A 20,425-nucleotide genomic window follows, 5' to 3' on the forward strand; every position below is an offset into this window, starting at 1 on the left:
CTAGTTTCTGTGCTCGCCCGCGCCTTTTTACGGCATCAGGCGGCGTCACGTGGGCGTGCTCGTAGCATCGCCGCGTTCCGGCATCATCGCGCACGTGATTGGCGTGGCCCCGTTCCTAGCCCATTTCCTGGACGTGAATACCTCGGGAAATGGGTCGTGTCGGGCCGTTGCAAAACTCGGCCGTTTTCACGGCCAATTTCGCGATTTTCCGCGAGTGCGGAGAATCTCGCCCTAGGTATCTATCTGAGCAAAGAGATATTTTGTGGATTGCAAATACCAGCACTTACATATATTTTTAAGAATTTGGAAGTGGTGACATCAGAATATGTGACATCAGAAGTGTGACGGACAGGAGTGGGCAATTAAGCCAAGTGTTGAAATTATGGACTAAAGGCACAACCCCGATGTGAAATTAGGCATTTTCATCACACGCCAGAAGCATAGCAACATGTATTGGTCACTGATAGCTTCAACAAGAGGAGATTGATCTCTGAAAGTTGCCACCCAGGTTGAGAGGGTTGTTAAGAAGGCGTACGGTGTGTTAGCTTTTATTGGTAGAGGGATTGAGTTTCGGAGCCATGAGGTCATGTTGCAGCTGTACAAAACTCTGGTGCGGCTGCATTTGGAGTATTGAGTGCAGTTCTGGTCGCCGCATTATAGGAAGGATGTGGAAGCATTGGAAAGGGTGCAGAGGAGATTTACCAAGATGTTGCCTGGTATGGAGGGAAAATCTTATGAGGGAAGGCTGAGGGACTTGAAGCTGTTTTCATTAGAGAGAAGAAGGTTAAGAGGGGACTTAATTGAGGCATACAAGATGATCAGAGGATTAGATAGGGTGGACAGTGAGAGCCTTTTTCCTCGGATGGTGATGTCTAGCACGAGGGGACATAGCTTTAAATTGAGGGGAGATAGATATAGGACAGATGTCAGAGGTAGGTTCTTTACTCAGAGAATAGTAAGGGTGTGGAATGCCCTGCCTGCAACAGTAGTGGACGCGCCAACACTAAGGGCATTTAAATGGTCATTGGATAAACATATGGATGATAAGGGAATAGCGTAGATGGGCTTTAGAGTGGTTTCACAGGTCGGCACATCATCGAGGGCCGAAGGGCCTGTACTGCACTGTAATGTTCTATGTTCAAAGAGGTTAGAAAGACTTGAACAATGTGGCAGGACAAGAGGGAAACTAGAGTTTCCCCTAAATGCCTGTTGTGGCTCAGTAACTGATGTTTAACGCTACATTTAACTTGCAGTAAAAATAAAGCTTCTCAGTTCCATGCAACAATAAACAAGTTACAGGCAGCGACAACGAGCAAATGTTACAGGGAAGTATGCAAAGCCTCTCGGCTAATGGTCCATTGTTGTGCAAAGGACAATATTCAAATCAGAATCTTTCTACCAGTCCTCATATTGCTTGTTTTTCCTCAACTCCTGAAATTTTATATCATAGCGCAGTCATGTTCTGCTCTTCCTCAGCCTTTCCTCGTCTCCACTTCTACCAGGTGTAAGTGGAAGGAGCCCAGAAATACCTCACTAAATGATCATTCTTCCTTCAAGGTACTGAATGCCAGCGGACTATTTGACTGTAAAAAGCATCACTGCCAAACTTTATCACCAAAGTCCACATAAATATGCTTTCCAGTAAGGAGCACTGAATGGCATGAGGATTTTACATCCAGCACAAGGGCAATGAAGCCACTTGCAATCCTTAAATGATGCCTATGAAGTTAATGCTCTTCTGTTTTTAACAGGAGAACTAACATGGTTCCTATATGGTGCAGGTAATCAGAAGAGCACTTATACAGTGCCAAAACTGAATGTGGTATTGATTTTTGCTACCGAGGAGGGTGCGCTGAGAACAGCTGTGTAGTACACAATGTGGTTGGTAGCTTCAAACATGTAATTTTACTGGGATTTAAAACTTAACTACAGTAGTGCAAAGCAATTATCTGAACTGCTACTTCACATCATTTGTACTGCCTTATTTCTAAAACAACTGCTTTAAATCAGAGCCTATGATCATATATAAATGTTAGTGCGTATCTTCGCAATGCAGTTTTAATGCCTCTTAGCACAGTGCAATTTTAATGCATATAGTTATGTCACAGCGCAACTTACCATTCTGTTTTCTGCTCAGAATCTCACATTTGTTAGTGTAAAAGGAAGCCACGCGGCCCATCGAGTTTGCACCTGCTCTCTGAGTGAGCACTTCCCTCAGTTCCATTCTCCACTTTCTCTCTGTACCCCTGCACATTCTGCCTTTTCAGATAACAGCAATTCTCTACTGAATGCTTCAATTGAACCTGACTCCACCACACTCTTAGGCACTGTATCAAAAACAGGATGTTTCACAAGTTCTGTTTCACTGCATATTTAGCACATTATGAATCAGTGACTTAGAATTACCACTCTGCACTCTGGTTTCGAGGAAGATGCCTAACTTTATCACATACAGTGGGTAATGTGTATAATAGGCTAATTCTGAAGAACGGTGAAAGCAGAGAATATCAATATCTAGCCAGTGAGGGATAATTTTTATGTGGACAGGGCTATTGCAGATAAAATATGGTGTGCAATTTCTGAAGTTTGAGACTGGAAGTGATAGAAATGGTCTTTCTCAGCTGTTACAGTCCTTTGTTACTAAGGATATTAAGACATGGAGTGCGGCAGGATGGTGGGAAGAGGAAAAGGGAAAGCAAGATACGCTCCTCAACTATATCTGGCGATGAATCATGGATAACTATTGGTGTACTGCAGCTTACTTGATTATATTAAAAAGAGCCAGAGAGGAAGTTTCCCAAATTTTTACCCTTGGTTAGAAGTTGACATTACTAATGGGCAGCACGGTAGCATTGTGGATAGCACAATCGCTTCACAGCTCCAGGGTCCCAGGTTCGATTCCAGCTTGGGTCACTGTCTGTGCGGAGTCTGCACATCTTCCCCGTGTGTGCGTGGGTTTCCTCCGGGTGCTCCGGTTTCCTCTCACAGTCCAAAGATGTGCAAATTAGGTGGATTGGAGATGATAAATTGCCCTTAGTGTCCAAAATTGCCCTTAGTGTTGGGTGGGGTTACTGGATTATGGGGATAGGGTGGAGGCGTTAACCTTGGGTAGGGTGCTCTTTCCAGGAGCCGGTGCAGACTCGATGGGCCAAATGGCCTCCTTCTGCACTGTAAATTCTAAGATACTATGATAATAGTGGAGTAGATAATGCACTAAGCTGCAGTGTCCAACAAAACATGGGAATGTTAGTGGGCCTTTTAGCCCTGTCTTGCCTTTTTTATATATTAATAAAATTCTAACAGTGATATCGGGCAGAGTTGAAGTTTAGGAAGGTGGAATATTTTCTCTGCAATTTCCTAATATCTCTCTAATGCTAGGGTACAGCTACAAAGGTGCGAGACAATCTTCCGTACCTATGCCCAAGTGCCAATTATTCCAAACACAGGCGGACTCATGCTAATCGCTACCACTGTCTTAACTGAACTGTGCACAGAATCACGTGCATTGTTCTGAAATACAAATAAAAATAAAACATTTCATGTACAGCAGATAACCATTTCAACTATATTCTGAAATCACATACCTTGTGATTGAGCACTTTAGATCCAAATTAGCATGTGCGAGGGGATGCAGCACCATGCAATGACTCCTCCAAACCCAGATCATTAAAAAAATTTGTTCATGGAATCTGGACATTGCTGGCGAGGCCAGCATTAATTGTTCTAGAAGGTGGTGTTGAGCTGCCTTCTTGAACCACTGGAATCTCTCTGGAGTGGTGTAAGTACACCCACAGTGCTGTTAGGGAGGGAGTTTCAGGATTTTGACCCAGCGACAGTGAAGGAACGGTGATATATATCCAAGTTAGGGTGAGGTGTGGCTTGGAGGGGAGCTTCCAGGTGAGAGTGTTCCCATGCTGCCTTTGTATTTCTGGGTATTAGAGGTCACTGGCTTGGAAGATGCTGTCTATGGAGCTTTGGTGAGTTGCTGCAATGCATCTTGTAGATGGTACACACTGCTGCCACTGTGCATTGGTGGTGGGCAGGATGCCACACAAGTGAGTTGTTTGGACCCTCTGGCTGAAAACTAGCATTCCCAGAAACCCAAGAGCACTGGCCTGATGTGCAAACATCAGAAATAATGGAAATAGAATCTCAGCCTGATCTTTCAAGAAGTATGATTACAAAATTGAAGGTAAAAATTTAGAGTTCTAGGAAAGTGAGACTTGCTTGCCTCAGTACTTGCATCAGTTTGTAATGGCTACAAACTGGAACGTGCCTGGATTGGAGAAAAATAGATATTGAAATAATCTCTACACTGTTAGCAAAGAACCAAATTGATCAGTGTTTGTGGAGAAACCTATGCTCCAAGCCAATCTGAAACGCAATGGAGAAAGGTAATAATAACCTTTATTAGTGTCACATGTCTCATTGGAATATAGAAGGATGAGGGGGGATCTTATAGAAACATTTAAAATTATGAAGGGAATAGATAGGATAGATGCGGGCAGGTTGTTTCCACTGGCGGGTGACAGCAGAACTAGGGGGACATAGCCTCAAAATAAGGGGAAGTAGATTTAGGACTGAGTTTAGGAGGAACTTCTTCACCCAAAGGGTTGTGAATCTATGGAATTCCTTGCCCAGTGAAGCAGTTGAGGCTCCTTCATTACATGTTTTTAAGGTAAAGATAGATAGTTTTTTGAAGAATAAAGGGATTAAGGGTTATGGTGTTCGGGCCGGAAAGTGGAGCTGAGTCCACAAAAGATCAGCCATGATCTAATTGAATGGCGGAGCAGGCTCGAGGGGCCAGATGGCCTACTCCTGCTCCTAGTTCTTATGTTCTTATGTTCTTATGTAGGCTTACATTAACACTGCAATGAAGTTACCGTGAAACTCCCCTAGTTGCCACACTACGGCGCCTGTTCGGGTACACTGAGGAAGAATTCAGAATGTCCAATTCACCTAACAAGTACAATATCTACAAAGAAAGAATTGTCTATCATCTCATTGGGGAGGTGATGACACAGTGGCATTGTCATTGGACATTGTCATTGGACATTGTCATTGGGCATTGTCATTGGGCATTGTCATTGGACATTGTCATTGGGCATTGTCATTGGGCATTGTCATTGGACATTGTCATTGGGCATTGTCATTGGACATTGTCATTGGACATTGTCATTGGACATTGTCATTGGACATTGTCATTGGGCATTGTCATTGGGCATTGTCATTGGGCATTGTCATTGGGCATTGTCATTGGGCATTGTCATTGGACATTGTCATTGGACATTGTCATTGGACTAGGTAATCCAGAGATCCACGGACTTGGGTTTGAATTGTTGAAATTTGAATTCAATTTTTACAAAAGGTCTGGAACCAAAAGTCCAACGTTGACCGTGAAACCATTGTCGATTGTCGTAAAACCCCATTTGGTTCACTAATGTCCTTTAGGGAAAGAAATCTGCCGTTCTTATCTGGTCTGGCCTACAAGTGACTCCAGATCCAGAACAATGGTGATTGACTTTCAAATGCCCTCTGAAATGGCCTAGCAAGTTTAAGGGAAATGAGGGATGGGGCAGCAAATGCCAGCACATCCCACAAATGAATTTTTTAAATGTTAAAATGATGACCCTAGCATTCTAAAGACAATTTTGACCAATGCAATGCATTTCATTACATTTATCCTACGTATGGAGGCTAAACAGGAGAAAATCTAGGGTAAACATTGCAACGGCCCAAGTAACAACAGTGCCCCACATGCAGCAAGAGCAGATCAAAAAGACTCTGGCAAATGGCAAGGTGGTTTGCAAATTGATTCTTGTATATTTCCAATAGTTGGTTCCCCATTTCCTGATGCCAATCCATGCTGGAATACAGGTTGACATGCACGAGCAGCCCTTCAGCACTGCTTCAAGACCATTATCCATAACTGAGCCCAGAGACTGACAGAGGTACAGATGCACCAGTTGTGCCCCACCAACGTGCTTCCCATCATGCTGCCTAGGAACCCTGACTGATTTTATTCTCTTCCTTGACTAGGTGTACGACAGGCAGTTGTGACATTCTAACCGCTAACTTCCCCAAGACCAGGCCCAGATTTTGTGGTAGTAATGATGGTAAAACTGTCAGTATTTGCTGTCATTAATTGTCTGAAGCTGATACCAATAGAGTCCACACAGACATAGCTAAATACTGCAATCCAGAACTTTTTGTCAGTGATTCTACAGTTCCCCACAGCACCATATGGTATTAGCAGGGTAGCACAAGTGGTTCGCACTGTGGCTTCACAGAGCCAGGGTCCCAGGTTCGATTCCCGGCTGGGTCACTGTCTGTGCGGAGTCTGCACATTCTCTCCGCGTCTGCGTGGGTTTCCTCCGGGCACTCCGGTTTCCTCCCACAGTCCAAAGACGTGCAGGTTAGGTGGATTGGCCATGCTAAATTGCCCTCAGTGTCCAAAAAGGTTAGGAGGGGTTACGGGGATAGGGTGGAAGTGAGGGCTTAAGTGGGTTGGTGCAGACTCGATGGGCCGAATGGCCTCCTTCTGCACTGTATGCTCTAGGTTCTATGTTCATAGGGAACTAATGAGAGCTTTCCCTTTCACTGCTAGACTTGCTGTTAAAGCCGTTGAAAAAAAAAGCACGCTCGTTGATACTACATTTCAAGGAGCTGGTTACCGTCGACTGATGGGGGGAGGGAAGGGGATTTAGGCTGTTGGGGAGGCGGGTTTGGGGTTTTGTGTTGGTTTTACTTTGTAATGCTAGGTGTTTTGAATGTTAAAATGTTAAAAACTTGAATAAAAATACTTTTTTTAAAAAGAAAACAAATTGGACCTTGAATGAGGGGTAACTTGTTTTTTTGTAAACAGCTTACAAAGTTTATACATACTTCTGAACACCCTCATTGGTCCGGAATAAAAATCATATTTGGCATGTCAAATCTTTCCATTATTGAGTACACTGTATACAAACTAGGTAGTCCCTGTCATTCATTCCCTTCTCTGTAAAATTCTGATTGTTCACCTCCTCTATGGCCTGGTCTAGCGCTCTTGTGCAGACTATTATGTCAGCACATTTTTGAACCGGTGAGATGGTGGAGGCTCCCTCTTCCTCGTGTCGTGGAAGACCATATCTTGGTTTCCCTTTTGTCCGTCTCCCTCAACTTTTAAATTGAATATTTAATGTGAGTGGCATTTTTTGTTGTCGATTTCTTACCGTCTGCAGCATTTTCCTGTGCAAGTTACTGCCCCCCTGCCTAGTTCTTGGATGTCAAACTCATTCATTAGTGGGTAATTTGGAAAAGGCAGGGATAGAGTAAAGAACAAAGAAAAGTACAGCACAGGAACAGGCCCTTCAGCCCTCCAAGCCTGCGCCGACCATGCTGCCCGTCTAAAACAAAACCTTCTACACTTCCTGGGTCCGTATCCCTCTATTCCCATCCTATTCATGTATTTGTCAAGATGCCCCTTAAATGTCACTATTATCCCTGCTTCCACCACTTCCTCCAGCAGCGAGTTCCAGGCACCCACTACCCTCTGTGTAAAATAACTTGCCTCGCACATCTCCTCTAAACCTTGCTCCTCGCACCTTAAACCTATGCCCCCTAGTAATTGACCCCTCTACCCTGGGGAAAAGCCTCTGACTATCCACTCTGTCTATGCCCCTCATAATTTTGTAGACCTCTAACAGGTCGCCCCTCAACCTCCATCGTTCCAGTGAGAGCAAACCAAGTTTATTCAACCGCTCCTCAAAGCTAATGCCCTCCATACCAGGCACCATCCTGGTAAATCTCTTCTGCACCCTCTCTAAAGCCTAAACATCCTTCTGGTGGTGTGGCGACCAGAATTGAACACTGTACTCCCAAGTGCGGCCTAACTAACTAACTTTGCCAAAAAGAAAACAAAAAGTGGTTTGTAGCCTCTGGGAATAGTCAATGTGACTGGCTGCTTACCTTTCTTCGTGACATCACTGCAGCTGGGGATTGGGGGGGGGGGGGGGGGGGGGTAGAGAGAGAGAGAACACGAGAGATGAACAAGCAGACAGCACAAAGCCGTGGGTTGCTTTCTTAAAGATCAATGGCGAACACTGTTGTTTTGCTGTTGACAGTGAAATCAGACCATGGTAACTCAACACAAACCATGATGCCATCTACTCTGCATGCTCCTTACCCACTCAGCCATGAATAAAAACCTGCATTTATATCATCACCTTTTGCAACCTTGGGACATGCCATCATGCTTTACACGCAGTGACGTATTTTTTACCGATAGTCATTTTGTAATGTGGGAAACGTAACCCTATTTGTGCACAGCACCTTCCCGCAAACTGTGACATGCTCATGAGCAAATGAAGAAGTCTTTGCAATGTTGAGGGACGAATATTGGACAATGCCCCTACTCCTCTTCAAAATATTCCCATGGGTTTGTCTACATCCCACCCAAGAGCAGGCAGAGCCTCGGTTTAACATCTGATCCATAAGGTAGCACCTCAAAAGCACAGCACTCTCTCAGAGCTGCACTGGAGTGTCAGCCTAGATTTTTGAGCTCAAGTCTCTGGAGCCAAAAGAGGCAATTACTTTCAAACAGCACCTCTCACCTGTAATTGCTGCAGAGTGCGCTGTCCCAACGTCTGCATGCACAATATTTCCTTCATTAAGGGGATATGATTGCGCAGGAGTGAAAATGCTAACTTCTTCCACTTGATTAGAGGGATGAGGGTCCTCAGCTGGAGTAAAGTTATCCAAACCGAGCTTGTTAAATCTGGGAAGCAGAATTTTGTTATAGTTAATATGCAGCAACAAAATCAAATCCAATACAGAAACGTATTTTAGGATTTATCACTAACACAAATTCTTCTGGCTGGTGAAAGGAATGGGCATGTTCTACACAAGGGAGCTTCACCCATTGACAGATGCTGGCAACCTTAAGAACTAAAATAGATAATGAGTGATAACTTTTCTTTGATCTGCCATATGTCTGACATTCATGGAACTTGGTCACAATGTTTTTTTTAAATTATTTAATTTTTCCAATTAAGGGGCAATTTAGCATGGCCAATCCAACTACCCTACACACTTTTGGGTTGTGGGGGTGAGACCCACACAGACACGGGGAGAATGTGCAAACTCCGCACGGGCAGTGACCCAGGGCCGGGATCGAACCCGGGTCCTCGGCGGCATAAGGCAGCAGTGTTAACCACTGCGCCACCCTCTGATCACCATGTTTAAGAGTTTTTAGATCAAGCTACTGAACAATCTACACTCACCTGTAAGGTTTCTATGTGCTCAATGTAGAGCACATATTCTCTCCTAATACAAATTTAATCTATTTACCCAAATCTAGAGTGAAGGCACAGGTTGCAAAACTAAGACAGAAGGTTTGCCATGAGCATGTCAGGGTACTAATGGTGTTTCGCTGTTTATTCAACCAGATTCAAATTAGCCATTGTGACATTGGCTTTTAGAGTCATCTAAAGCTCAGCAGGATTAATCCTAGCTCTGATGACAAGTTAATCAATCCAGATTCCTTAAGTGAGACATGATGGTTGGCCAATCATTAACAGTGATCTCAAATATTGGAAACATGGATGATTCAGGTATAGGATTTCTCAAAGTAGCCAAACCCTGGTTCCAATTTCCATGGTGGGTGTATAAGTTTATCAGCTCAACCTGAACGAGATCCTGCCCTACTGAGGAGCAGGGCCGGTTTAGCTCAGTGGGCTAGACAGCTGGTTTGCAATGCAGAACAAGGCCAGCAGCGTGGGTTCAATTCCCGTGCTGGCTTACCTGAACAGGCGCCGGAATGTGGCGACTTGGGGCTATTCACAGTAACTTCATACTTGTGACAATAAAGATTATTATTATTCGAAGTATCACTCATTGGCCATGAAACATCTGAGAAATGTGGCTGTGAGATTTCAATGAGTGCACAGCTCAGAAGTGGCATCATTAATAATACACCCCAAGATTTTTCAAAGCATATTAAGTCAAATTATGGTCAATCACAATGTAATTTTCTTGGAAAACATCACTGATTATTTGATTTAAAGACCCCATTACCTGTTACTACCACAGGCCAAAATGTGATTCTGTGTTGTGAGAATCATTGAACAGTCAATTCCACACAAAACTCTCTGGGCTTCATGTTCGGAAGGGACATTCACTTGCTGAGGAGAATTATGAGACTCCTGAGTTTCCAAGCCAAGCCGACCTGCAACAGAAATAGAAAAGAAAATCAAGAACCAACGGAGAAGAAATTGGGTTCATAAGCACTCGTTTTATCGATGCTAGGAGTGGACATTCAACCAGTGCCCTTACTTAACCTTGCAGAGCTAACCACGTCTATCTTACGATTACATACAGGTTCGTTACTGGTTGATTTCTTCTGGCTGTGTTTCTATCTAATTTAACAGGCAGTACAATGGTTAGCACTGCAGCCTCTTAGCGTCAGGGACCCATGTTCAATTCTGACCTTGTGTAACTGAGTGGAGTTTGCACATTCTTCCCAGTGTCTGCATGGGTTTCTTCTGGGTGCCCCGGTTTCCTCTGACAGTCCAAAGATGTGCAGGATAGGTGGACTGGCCATGCCAAATTGTCCCTTGGTGTCCAATGGTTAGGTAGGAGTTACAGGGTTACCAGGATAGTGCAGGGGAGTGTGCCTAGGTAGCATGCTCTTTCAGATGGTTGGGACAGACATGATGGGCCGAATGGCCTCCTTCTGCACTGTAGGGAATTTATAAGCGTTTGGTGTTTTCTATGTTGTTTCTCTGTTATTAACAGTGGGTCTAGTTTTGGTTGTCCTTCGTTGGGATCAATAAAGACTGCCGGAGGCCCGATTCTTCATCAACTTTTATTAAGCATTATTCCAACTATGTACAGTAAAAGGCTCTGCATAAGGTTTCTCATAAAACTCTCTCAGCACACTGTGTTCATGTGATCTTACATCATTGATTATGTGAACTGTCTATTTAGATTTTTAACATTAACCCTTTACACTAGTTTCAAGCTGCAATGGTCTACAAGGAGTGTGGTGAACTTCAAGCCTTCTGCATTGACCAGTTGCTCCCAGGCATACGTACACTAACAGGCATTCTCATTGGAGTATAGAATGACTTGAACAGAGGCCATACTGAGCTGTTGGGGGGGGGGGGGGGGGGGGGGGGCTGTCAGCTGGAGGTCATATCCACCCAGAATGTTTGATCAGTGAGCAATCCTGCAAGAAAACTGCTCCTCAGTAAGAACATTCTCACTGAATTGTGCGATTTGCTGCAGCCGCTATTGCAACCTCAGAACAGGTCGAGGGCTGCATTGCCAATGACTCTGAGGGTGAGCATGGCAATCACATTTCATGCTTCCAGTTCCTTCCAGGCTGGAGATGGAGAAATTGGCAACATCTCACAATTTGCCATCCAATGTAGCATGAGCGAGGCTACTGAGGCTCTCTATACAAGTCCTCTCTTGTTAGACCAAGCAAACAGGATCAACATGTCGCTTTGTGAGGATTACAGGCTTCCCAATGATCCAGGTACCACTGACTGCACACATATCACTTTGAGTACGTTGCATACCAGCACTGCCCTATTCCAGAACCAAAGTCTCTCTGCAAGAGCAATTCAGCTGGTCCCCCTCTCCACCCTTTTACCCGTAACCTGCAATTTTTCCCTTCATGTACTTATCTAATTGTATGTTTTAGCCACCTTCTCAATGCACCAAGCATTTAGTTGTGCATGCCCCATCAGCGTTCTTCAGTAGCCTGTCACAAAGAGTCCTCATCCAAATCCTCTGGAGCAGAACCCATGTGCAATTCCATCCCCCAGTGAGCTGGCAGAAGTGCTAACCTTGTCCAATGCCCTTACTGCAGCCCGTAGATGTTCATTTCCCCACTGTGTACAGATCCCACCTCTAATTTCTTCTCCAAGATATGCCGAGTATTTGAGCTGGTAAATGCAAGTGGATAATCAAGTAGCAGTCCGTGTACTGATCAGCACTCTCACCTTTGGTGTAAATCTGTTGCTTGGACAGATAGCTAAAAAAGGAAAAGGCACTCAGGCAGGTTTGAGGTGAGAAGCTCATGCTTACAGCATTAAGGAAGAGTTAAGGCAAGCAGGTGTGTCTGTTCCCTCTGCTTAGCACCTGCTGCCTCCAGTTGTTTGCCATCTTTTCCTGCAGTGATTGTCTGGCTGAGGCAAATTATGGCTGAATAGCTGATAATGTGTGCAATCTGCCATTCAGATGGAAGGCTTGCAGCTTTCCTAATTTTGTGAAGGCAAGGTGAAGCATCTGAATGTTAGCCCTGAGGCCGGATTGATAGACTGCTGTTAGGTGAGTGATGGGGGACTGCAGTCATATAAGCAGTGGCCGAGGTTGGTGCTCCAGTTGGTAGGATCTGGCATTTGAAGATGCATTCACTCACATTGCCCACTTGAAATGAAAATGAAATGAAAATCGCTTATTGTCACGAGTAGGCTTCAATGAAGTTACTGTGAAAAGCCCCTAGTCGCCACATTCCGGCGCCTGTCCGGGGAGGCTGGCACTTGTCTGACATTATTGAAGTGCTTACAGCACTAGATCCAGTTCCTTGGGCCACAACCCCTGGCATTAACCTCCATGGCAATGTACTCCTTTAGGCTATATTTCTGGAGAGCCCCCTGCAGATACAGGACATTTCTGCTCTTTCCTACCACCTCCTGCAAGGCATCCACGGTGCCCAAAAGCCTCAAAGCCTGCTCGCTTGTGCATGTTGTGCCATTCCTCACCATTTTCCAGGGCAAGTTCTCTTCAGGCACGACTACAAACACCACCGTACTTAGTCACAGTATACATGTCCTTTAAGAAGTATTGGATAGCTTGAAGCAATACAGGTTAGTTTTAAGTGGTGCTAACTCATCCCTATTGATGCATCCATCACTGACTGGACACATAAATCATACAAATGAGCAGGTAAAGTGAAGCTGGTGTGCTGCCTGCATTACAATCAATGGGCTTGGGTTAATCACACATTGTGATCTCGGTGTCTTTTTAGGAGTTGTAGAATTTAGTCCCCCATATTTCTTTTTAAAAAATAAATTTAGAATAGCCAATTAAGGGGCAATTTAGCGTGGCCAATCCACCTCGCCTGCACATCTTTGGGTTGTGGGGGCAAAACCCACGCAAACACGGAGAGAATGTGGAAACTCCACACGGACAGTGACCCAGAGTCGGGATCGAACCTGGGACCTCGGCGCCATGAGGCAGCAGGGCTAACCCACTGCCCCACCGTGCTGCCCAGTCCCCCATATTTCTAAAATTTTCTGATAGTTCACAACTTAAAACGAAAGCCTTAAGAAGTCTTGTCTTATGAACTACTGTTATATGAAAAGAATGTTAGACATTCAAGATTTTCTTTTATATTAACCTGTTTTGGGCAGCACGGTGGCCTAGTGGTTAGCACAACCGCCTCACGGCGCTGAGGTCCCAGGTTCGATCCCGGCTCTAGGTCACTGTCCGTGTGGAGTTTGCACATTCTCCCCGTGTCTGCGTGGGTTTCGCCCCCACAACCCAAAAATGTGCAGAGTAGGTGGATTGGCCACGCTAAAATTGCCCCTTAATTAGAAAAAATAATTGGCTAATCTAAATTTATAAAAAAAAAATTTACCTGTTTTGTAGGTACAGCAAATTAGCATTTTAAAATGTGACATGAATCAAAACCACGGAAATGTAAATAAATTGATGGATGGCTGGACAAGTTGACAGATTTGATTGTTGGTTTTCGAGTTTGTTGAAGACCGCACATGTACGAGTGGTCCAAGCACTTAACCACCAAGAGATTTAGAACAGGTCTGCATCTCACCCCAGCCATCTGTTTTTTGATGTGATCTATTCAAGCTAATTTTGCCTGCTGGGAAAAGCTACATAACAGGCGTGATAGTTGGCAATGAATAGAAGACCGATGACAACTGAAGTGCAGAATACCAGGAAAATAATTTGTGCCTTCTGCGATAAGAGTGTGAAGGGCATGAGGTTTACGGGGGGGGGGGGGAAACGTATAGAGAAAGAAACAGAATTATGTGTCACATCAATATGAAAATGTTGAAAGAAATGCACATTTCCTAGAAACCTACAGGCATTACAAAGTACCAATATTCAGCCATGTTTATCTCCTTTGCTTTTTCTCTCTTTTAGGCAGGTGTTTAAATGACTGATTTCAGGCATAGTATTTTATAATGTTCTCGGTACCTCGCTGAGCCAACATGAGATACTATTATAATAGGGTAAAAAAGGATAAACATGGGCAGCACGGTGGCCTAGTGGTTAGCACAACCGCCTCACGGCGCCGAGGTCCCAGGTTCGATCCCGGCTCTGGGTCACTGTCCGTGTGGAGTTTGCACATTCTCCCCGTGTCTGCGTGGGTTTCGCCCCCACAACCCAAAAATGTGCAGAGTAGGTGGATTGGCCACGCTAAATTGCCCCTTAATTGGAAAAAATAATTGGCTAATCTAAATTTTAAAAAAAAAGGATAAACAACAAATTTTAAAGAGAGGTGCAATTTCTAAACCATCAGTGATTAGACAATTGCACTGCATTTTCATTGCCCCTGATCATCATGCATCCCAGATGTCTGAAAGTGTTGGGTGAGACTCATTATTGAAGGGCAGCACGGTGGCGCAGCGGTTAGCACTGCTGGCTCACGGCGTCAAGGTTCCTGGTTTGATCCCGGTTCTGGGGTCACTGTCCGTGTGGAGTTTGCACATTCTCCCCGTGTTTGGGTGGGTTTGGCTCCCACAATTCAAAAAATGGGCAGGGTAGGTGGATTGGCCAAGCAAAATTGCCCCTTAACTGGAAAAAATGAATTGAAATGAAATGAAAATCGCTTGTCACGAGTAGGCTTCAATGAAGTTACTGTGAAAAGCCCCTAGTCACCACATTCCGGCGCCTGTTCGGGGAGGCTGATCTGGGTACTCTAAATGTTTTTTTTTAAAACTCATTATGGTGAAATGCAGTGAATGCCAAAATATAAGCAATATAGGAGCCATCTTAATCACAGTAAGATCCTACAGGCAGCAATGATAAGAATAACCAAATTGTGATCTTGGTTGAAGAAAGAATGTTGGCCACTAGCTCTTCCATTTAAAAAAAATATATACCTTCAGAGAACCCAATTCTTTTTTTTTTCCAATTAAGGGGCCATTTAGTCAATTCACCTACCCTGCACATCTTTTTAGGTTGTGGGGGTGAGACCCACGCAGACACGGGGAGAATGTGCAAACTCCACAGACAGTGACCGGGGGGTGGGATCGAACCCGGGGCTTCGGTACCCTGAGGCATCAGTGCTAACCACTGCGCCACTATGCCGCCCAATCTGAGACCAGAATATTAAAGGGATTAAGGGTTATGGTGTTCAGGCTGCAAAGTGAAGCTGAGTCCACAAAAGATCAGCCATGATCTCATTGAATGGCGGAGCAGGCTCGAGGGGCCAAATGGCCTACTCCTGCTCCTCGTTCTTATCTGCAGCATTGAAAGAAGGCACGTTCATGGAACAGAAGGCAGTTAATTCCAATATGGACTCCAGACTGCAGTTTTGGGTTTCAGAAAATGAATAATTTATGCAGACCTCAAACTGCAAGTGAGCAATAAAAGGAAAGCCTCCAGTACAAGATGTGGCTCCAAACCAGACGGATCTGCTTTATCCCTCCCTCCCTGCTTGAATAATGGTCCGACATTGGCTATCCCCCAGTCCTCTGGCATCTCTCCTGTGGCCAGAGAGGAATTTTAAACTATTGCAAGCACCCACATTTAGACATAGAATTTACAGTGCAGAAGGAGGCCATTCGGCCCATCGAGTCTGCACCGGCTCTTGGAAAGAGCACCCTACCCAAGGTCAACACCTCCACCCTATCCCCATAACCCAGTAACCCCACCCAACACCAAGGGCAATTTTGGACACTAAGGGCAATTTATCATGGCCAATCCACCTAACCTGCACATCTTTGGACTGTGGGAGGAAACCGGAGCACCCGGAGGAAACCCACGCACACACGGGGAGGATGTGCAGACCCCGCACAGACTGTGACCCAAGCCGGAATCGAACCTGGGACCCTGGAGCTGTGAAGCGATTGTGCTATCCACAATGCTACCGTGCTGCCCGGCAATTGTCAAAAATCCAGGGGAGATCATTTCTTCCCTTTCCTCACCGAACAGCCTGGGATAAATTTTAATCTGGCCCTGGAGATTTGTCTACCTTTAAGCCTGCTTATTCATGCTGCGTAACAGTTCAATCAGCATGAGTTGCCCTTCAGTACCTCATACAAGTGCGAGCCTAAATGGTGATATTTGGTCTCTGGGAGCGCACAACAAAGTTGATTCTTCACCTGATAATCTTCACGCACTTTCCATTAGGAGACATTGAAAAGCAAAGAGCAGCAGGAACCCTAGCTGATATTTCTCCCTGGTATGCGGGCACAGTTCCATTGTGGAAAGTGCATTTCACCAACTGAGCCAACTGAGCCAAGAGTAGACCACTAAAGAAATAGGTGAATGAAAAATTTTTTAAATTAAAAAATCACAACTCATTTTTGGCAACACAAATGATATTCTGAGCTCGCTGACCAGGTAACAATACCTAAACTTCACAATAAGAAAAAAAAATCTCACTCCGTCCGTTGTGAGTTTTTAATAATTGTTTCCACTCAGAGAATGGTCAGTAACCAGAGGTTAACAGTAATTGTCTAAAATGCAGGGGAGATCATTTTCTTATAAATGCACGAGTTGTTCTGATCTGAAATACACTCTCTGAAAGTGTGGCGGAAATAGATTTGGTAATAACTTGCAGAAGGGAATAATAGTAATAATAATCTTTATTGTCACAAGTAGGCTTACATTAACACTGCAATAAAGTTACCGTGAAAAGCCCCTAGTCACCACATCCAGCGCCTGTTTGGGTACACTGAGGGAGAATTCAGAATGTTCAATTCACTGAACAGCACATCTTTCGGGACTTGTGGGAGGAAACCGGAGCACCCGGAGGAAACCCAGGCAGATACAGGGAGAACGTGCAGACTCTTCACAGAGTGACCCAAAGCGGAAATCGAACCTGGGACCCTGGAGCTGTGAAGCAACAATGCTAACCACAGTGCTACCGTGCCACCCAAAGTACATAAACGCTTAAAAGGAAACATTTGCAAGTCTATGAGGAAAAAGGGTGGCATGTGGCACAGTGGTTAGGACTGGTACTGCAGCGCTGAGGACCTGGGTTCGAATCCTGGCCCTGGGTCACTGTCTATGTGGAGTTTGCACATTCTCCCCATGTCTGCGTGAGTTTCACCCCCACAACCCAAAGATGTGCTGGTTAGGTGGATTGGCCATGCTAAATTGCCCCTTCATTGGAAAAAGAAAAAAAAAGTCTATGAGGAAAAAGTGGGGATAATTGGATAGCCCTTCAAAGAGATGACACAGGGACAAGGGGTCAAATGGTCTTCATCTGTGCTGTGTCATTTGAGGATTCCATCTATAATGAAATTCATCTGATTAATCTGTCAGGTATACTCCTCTTTAAAGCGCAGCTATGGGTTTCCACCTTCCTTCTCCCCCCTCCCATCCCAAATCAGGATCAATTTAACGTGGCCAACCCACCTACCCTGCAATCTTTGGATTCTGAGGGTGAGACCCATGAATACACAGGAAGAATGCACAAAGTCCACACGGATAGTAACCCGGAGCTGGGATGGAACCCAGGTCCTCAGTGCCAAGAGGCAGCAGTGCTAGCCACTGCACAATCATTTTTTAAAAAGTTAATTTTGAGTATCCAATTAGTTTTTTCCATTAAGGGGCAATTTAGCCTGGCCAATTCACCTATCCCGTACATCTTTGGGTTGTGGGGGTGGAACCCACGCAAACACGGGGAGATGTGCAAACTCCGCACTGACAGTGACCCAGAGCCGGGATCGAACCTGGGACCTCGGTGCCGTGAGGCAGCAGTGCTAACCACTGCGCCACCTGCTGCCCTAACCACTGCACAACCATGCCACCCTTTACAGGAATGCATCATGGCTTAAATCTGTTGTGACAGTGACATGCTGATGGGTTTTTCTTTTAGGAATTTCCCTACAATGGACCTACAGGCAGAGATGTAGAAAATCCCAATATAAATTAGAGACAATGGCCGAAGGGGCGGGGGGGTGGGGGGCGACTTCCTACTGTCCTTGGGCTTTTGAGTTGCGTAAAGATGCAAAAGAAACATCTATAAAAGAAACTGTGGAATCAAAAGCTATTTAAGAGTCTTATCTTTGAGTTGCATCAATGCTATTTATCTGATGTGACTAAGGTTTTGACCACCAAATAAATTTGGAGCCTGCTCCATTGACTGCACAGTCCCAACAGGGCACTGTTATTTGCTGATAGCATAGTGTGTACAAGTATAGATGAATCTGTCCTCAGGTGACAAATGGCGAGAAAGCACCAGCATTGCAAATATTGCCCGCAGCATGCTATTGGCATCTCCACTGGTACCTTCATTAGCATGGCAAACATAGGTCTGATAACTGCCTGTTTATCGTTGCTGCTTGTTCAGTTTGAATTGTAGGGCTCTGGTGTTCATGTTCTGGCTCTCTGGGTGCCTACTGCTGAAAACAGTCCACTTACTCTGACGGCAGAATTAAAGGCCTGCATCTGCAATGATACCAGTGGGAATAAGGGACCAGTGTTTGCTCTGTAAATAGAGGAGGGCAGTGGAAGGGTGCTCATCGCCCATAATCCAAAACTAAGTAAGTGTACGTGTAAAAATGCCTCCCGGGCAGCACGGTGGTGCAGTGAGTTAGCCCTGTTGCCTCACGGCGCTGAGGTCCCAGGTTCAATCCCAGCTCTGGGTCACTGTCCGTGTGGAGTTTGCACATTCTCCCCGTGTTTGCGTGGGTTTCGCCCCCACAACCCAAAGATGTGCAGGATAGGTGGATTGGCCACGCTAAATTGCCCCTTAATTTGAAAAAATGAATTGGGCACTCTGAATTTATTTTTTAAAAAGTGCCTCCCAATTGAACAAGAGAAAGGTAAAACTTTTGGCACCTTGAAATTTAATGCGGCATTCACATCCGTGTTCATATGTTAACAGATATTCCAGATAAAATTTCATCCCCACTTCCTTCAGCAACAATAACTTACATCTCAATGGTTCACTCCCTATACAAAAAAGGTGTTGCAGAGTAATAGAGGGAAAATGTGATCATCAGGTAGGAGGAATAATGGAAAACAGGAAACGTTAGGGAAGGTGTGAACCACTGTCGAAGAGATGATTTTAAAAAAAAGAGGATTTTGGAAGCAAGGATGAAGGGGAAAAGGTGCAGGATTGGCTAACATGTGAATCTCAGAAGCCAAAAGTGGAACAGTAATAAGTAGTCAAGCTACAGTTTAATATATAGTATATAGGGTTTGATAAACTATGAATCTGCAGACCTAGAATTATAGGACTGGATTTTACTTACATATATTTGACACGATGATGTGACTTGTGCAAGAGTGATATTAATTTCCCCAGCTGACCAAACATATATTGAACTATTTAAAAAGGACTCTTTAAAAGACAAGAAAAATACTGACTATAGATGGCTGCCACAAATCATCTGACATCTGGTATTGCAGGTTGACCAGCTTCTGGAAAGTTCCACTGTGAATTCGGACATGCCACAACACACCTGAGAATGTCAGGAACCACTTCAAAAGGATTCACTGAAACCTAGTGGACGTAAAATTTTCATTTCTATAAGACTATCTGTCCAGCAGAGACAGAAAATCTACTAGAACAATGGTCATATGAGGTTATATGTTCCTACCTCATCAAGATGGATGCTGACTCATTCAGGGAGTTAATGGCTGGGATATTACAGAATATATTCACAGAATCACCACTTCCCCACTCGCTCACCCCTTTTCGAACACAAACACAATGGAACAAACGGTTCATACATCAGATAAACAAATCCGTTCTGAAATCGTATGGGTGGCAGGAGTCATTTGACTGAAGTAACCATTTTGAAATCTCTATGATACACGCTTTTAAGGACAGAACAGTCTGAAAAACCTGCCATTCACTCTCCTCTCTCAAGTCCATGCCCTCACAGTTAAGAAAATTCAGCACAGAGATAGTGAATTTTCATTAAAAGGAACCTCAGGTGCAAAAATCGTCGACTTCTGGAGGAGATCAATTACATTTTTAAAAGGATATTCTCTTCAGTAATTGAAGTTACATGGGTTGCAACTGAACTCCTTGAATCGAAAGGCAAACCTGGAAAAAGTTCTGCCACATCCACAGTGACCAGCAAAGGACTCAAACAGTAAAACACTTAATTTTGTACCTTTCAGCGTTGAACTTTACTTTGGCTAAGAAATTAGCTACCCACCGTATAACTTATAAATTTTGCATGCTTGTCTGTGTGTGTGATATATAGGTCGCAAGAGGTTGAAA

At 44.5% G+C, this 20,425-nt stretch overlaps 1 protein-coding gene across 3 annotated transcripts in view; it reads right to left on the reverse strand.

The window, feature by feature from the left end:
• nek8 (NIMA-related kinase 8) overlaps positions 1-20,425 on the reverse strand; it is a 93,416-nt gene that overhangs the window by 22,660 nt on the left and 50,331 nt on the right. For 2 of the 3 annotated variants that reach the window (XM_038814352.1, XM_038814351.1), the window contains exons 11-12: positions 10,054-10,204; positions 8,592-8,755 (exon numbers count right to left, since the gene is read on the reverse strand). In XM_038814352.1, coding sequence (XP_038670280.1) covers positions 8,592-8,755; positions 10,054-10,204 — 315 coding nt within the window. Of the gene's footprint in view, positions 1-7,947; positions 7,971-8,591; positions 8,756-10,053; positions 10,205-20,425 lie in introns of all 3 variants that reach the window. The other variant, XR_005462622.1, reaches the window with a different exon arrangement.

The sequence above is a fragment of the Scyliorhinus canicula genome, chromosome 12, assembly GCF_902713615.1.
Source record: "Scyliorhinus canicula chromosome 12, sScyCan1.1, whole genome shotgun sequence".
Lineage (NCBI taxonomy): Eukaryota > Metazoa > Chordata > Chondrichthyes > Carcharhiniformes > Scyliorhinidae > Scyliorhinus > Scyliorhinus canicula.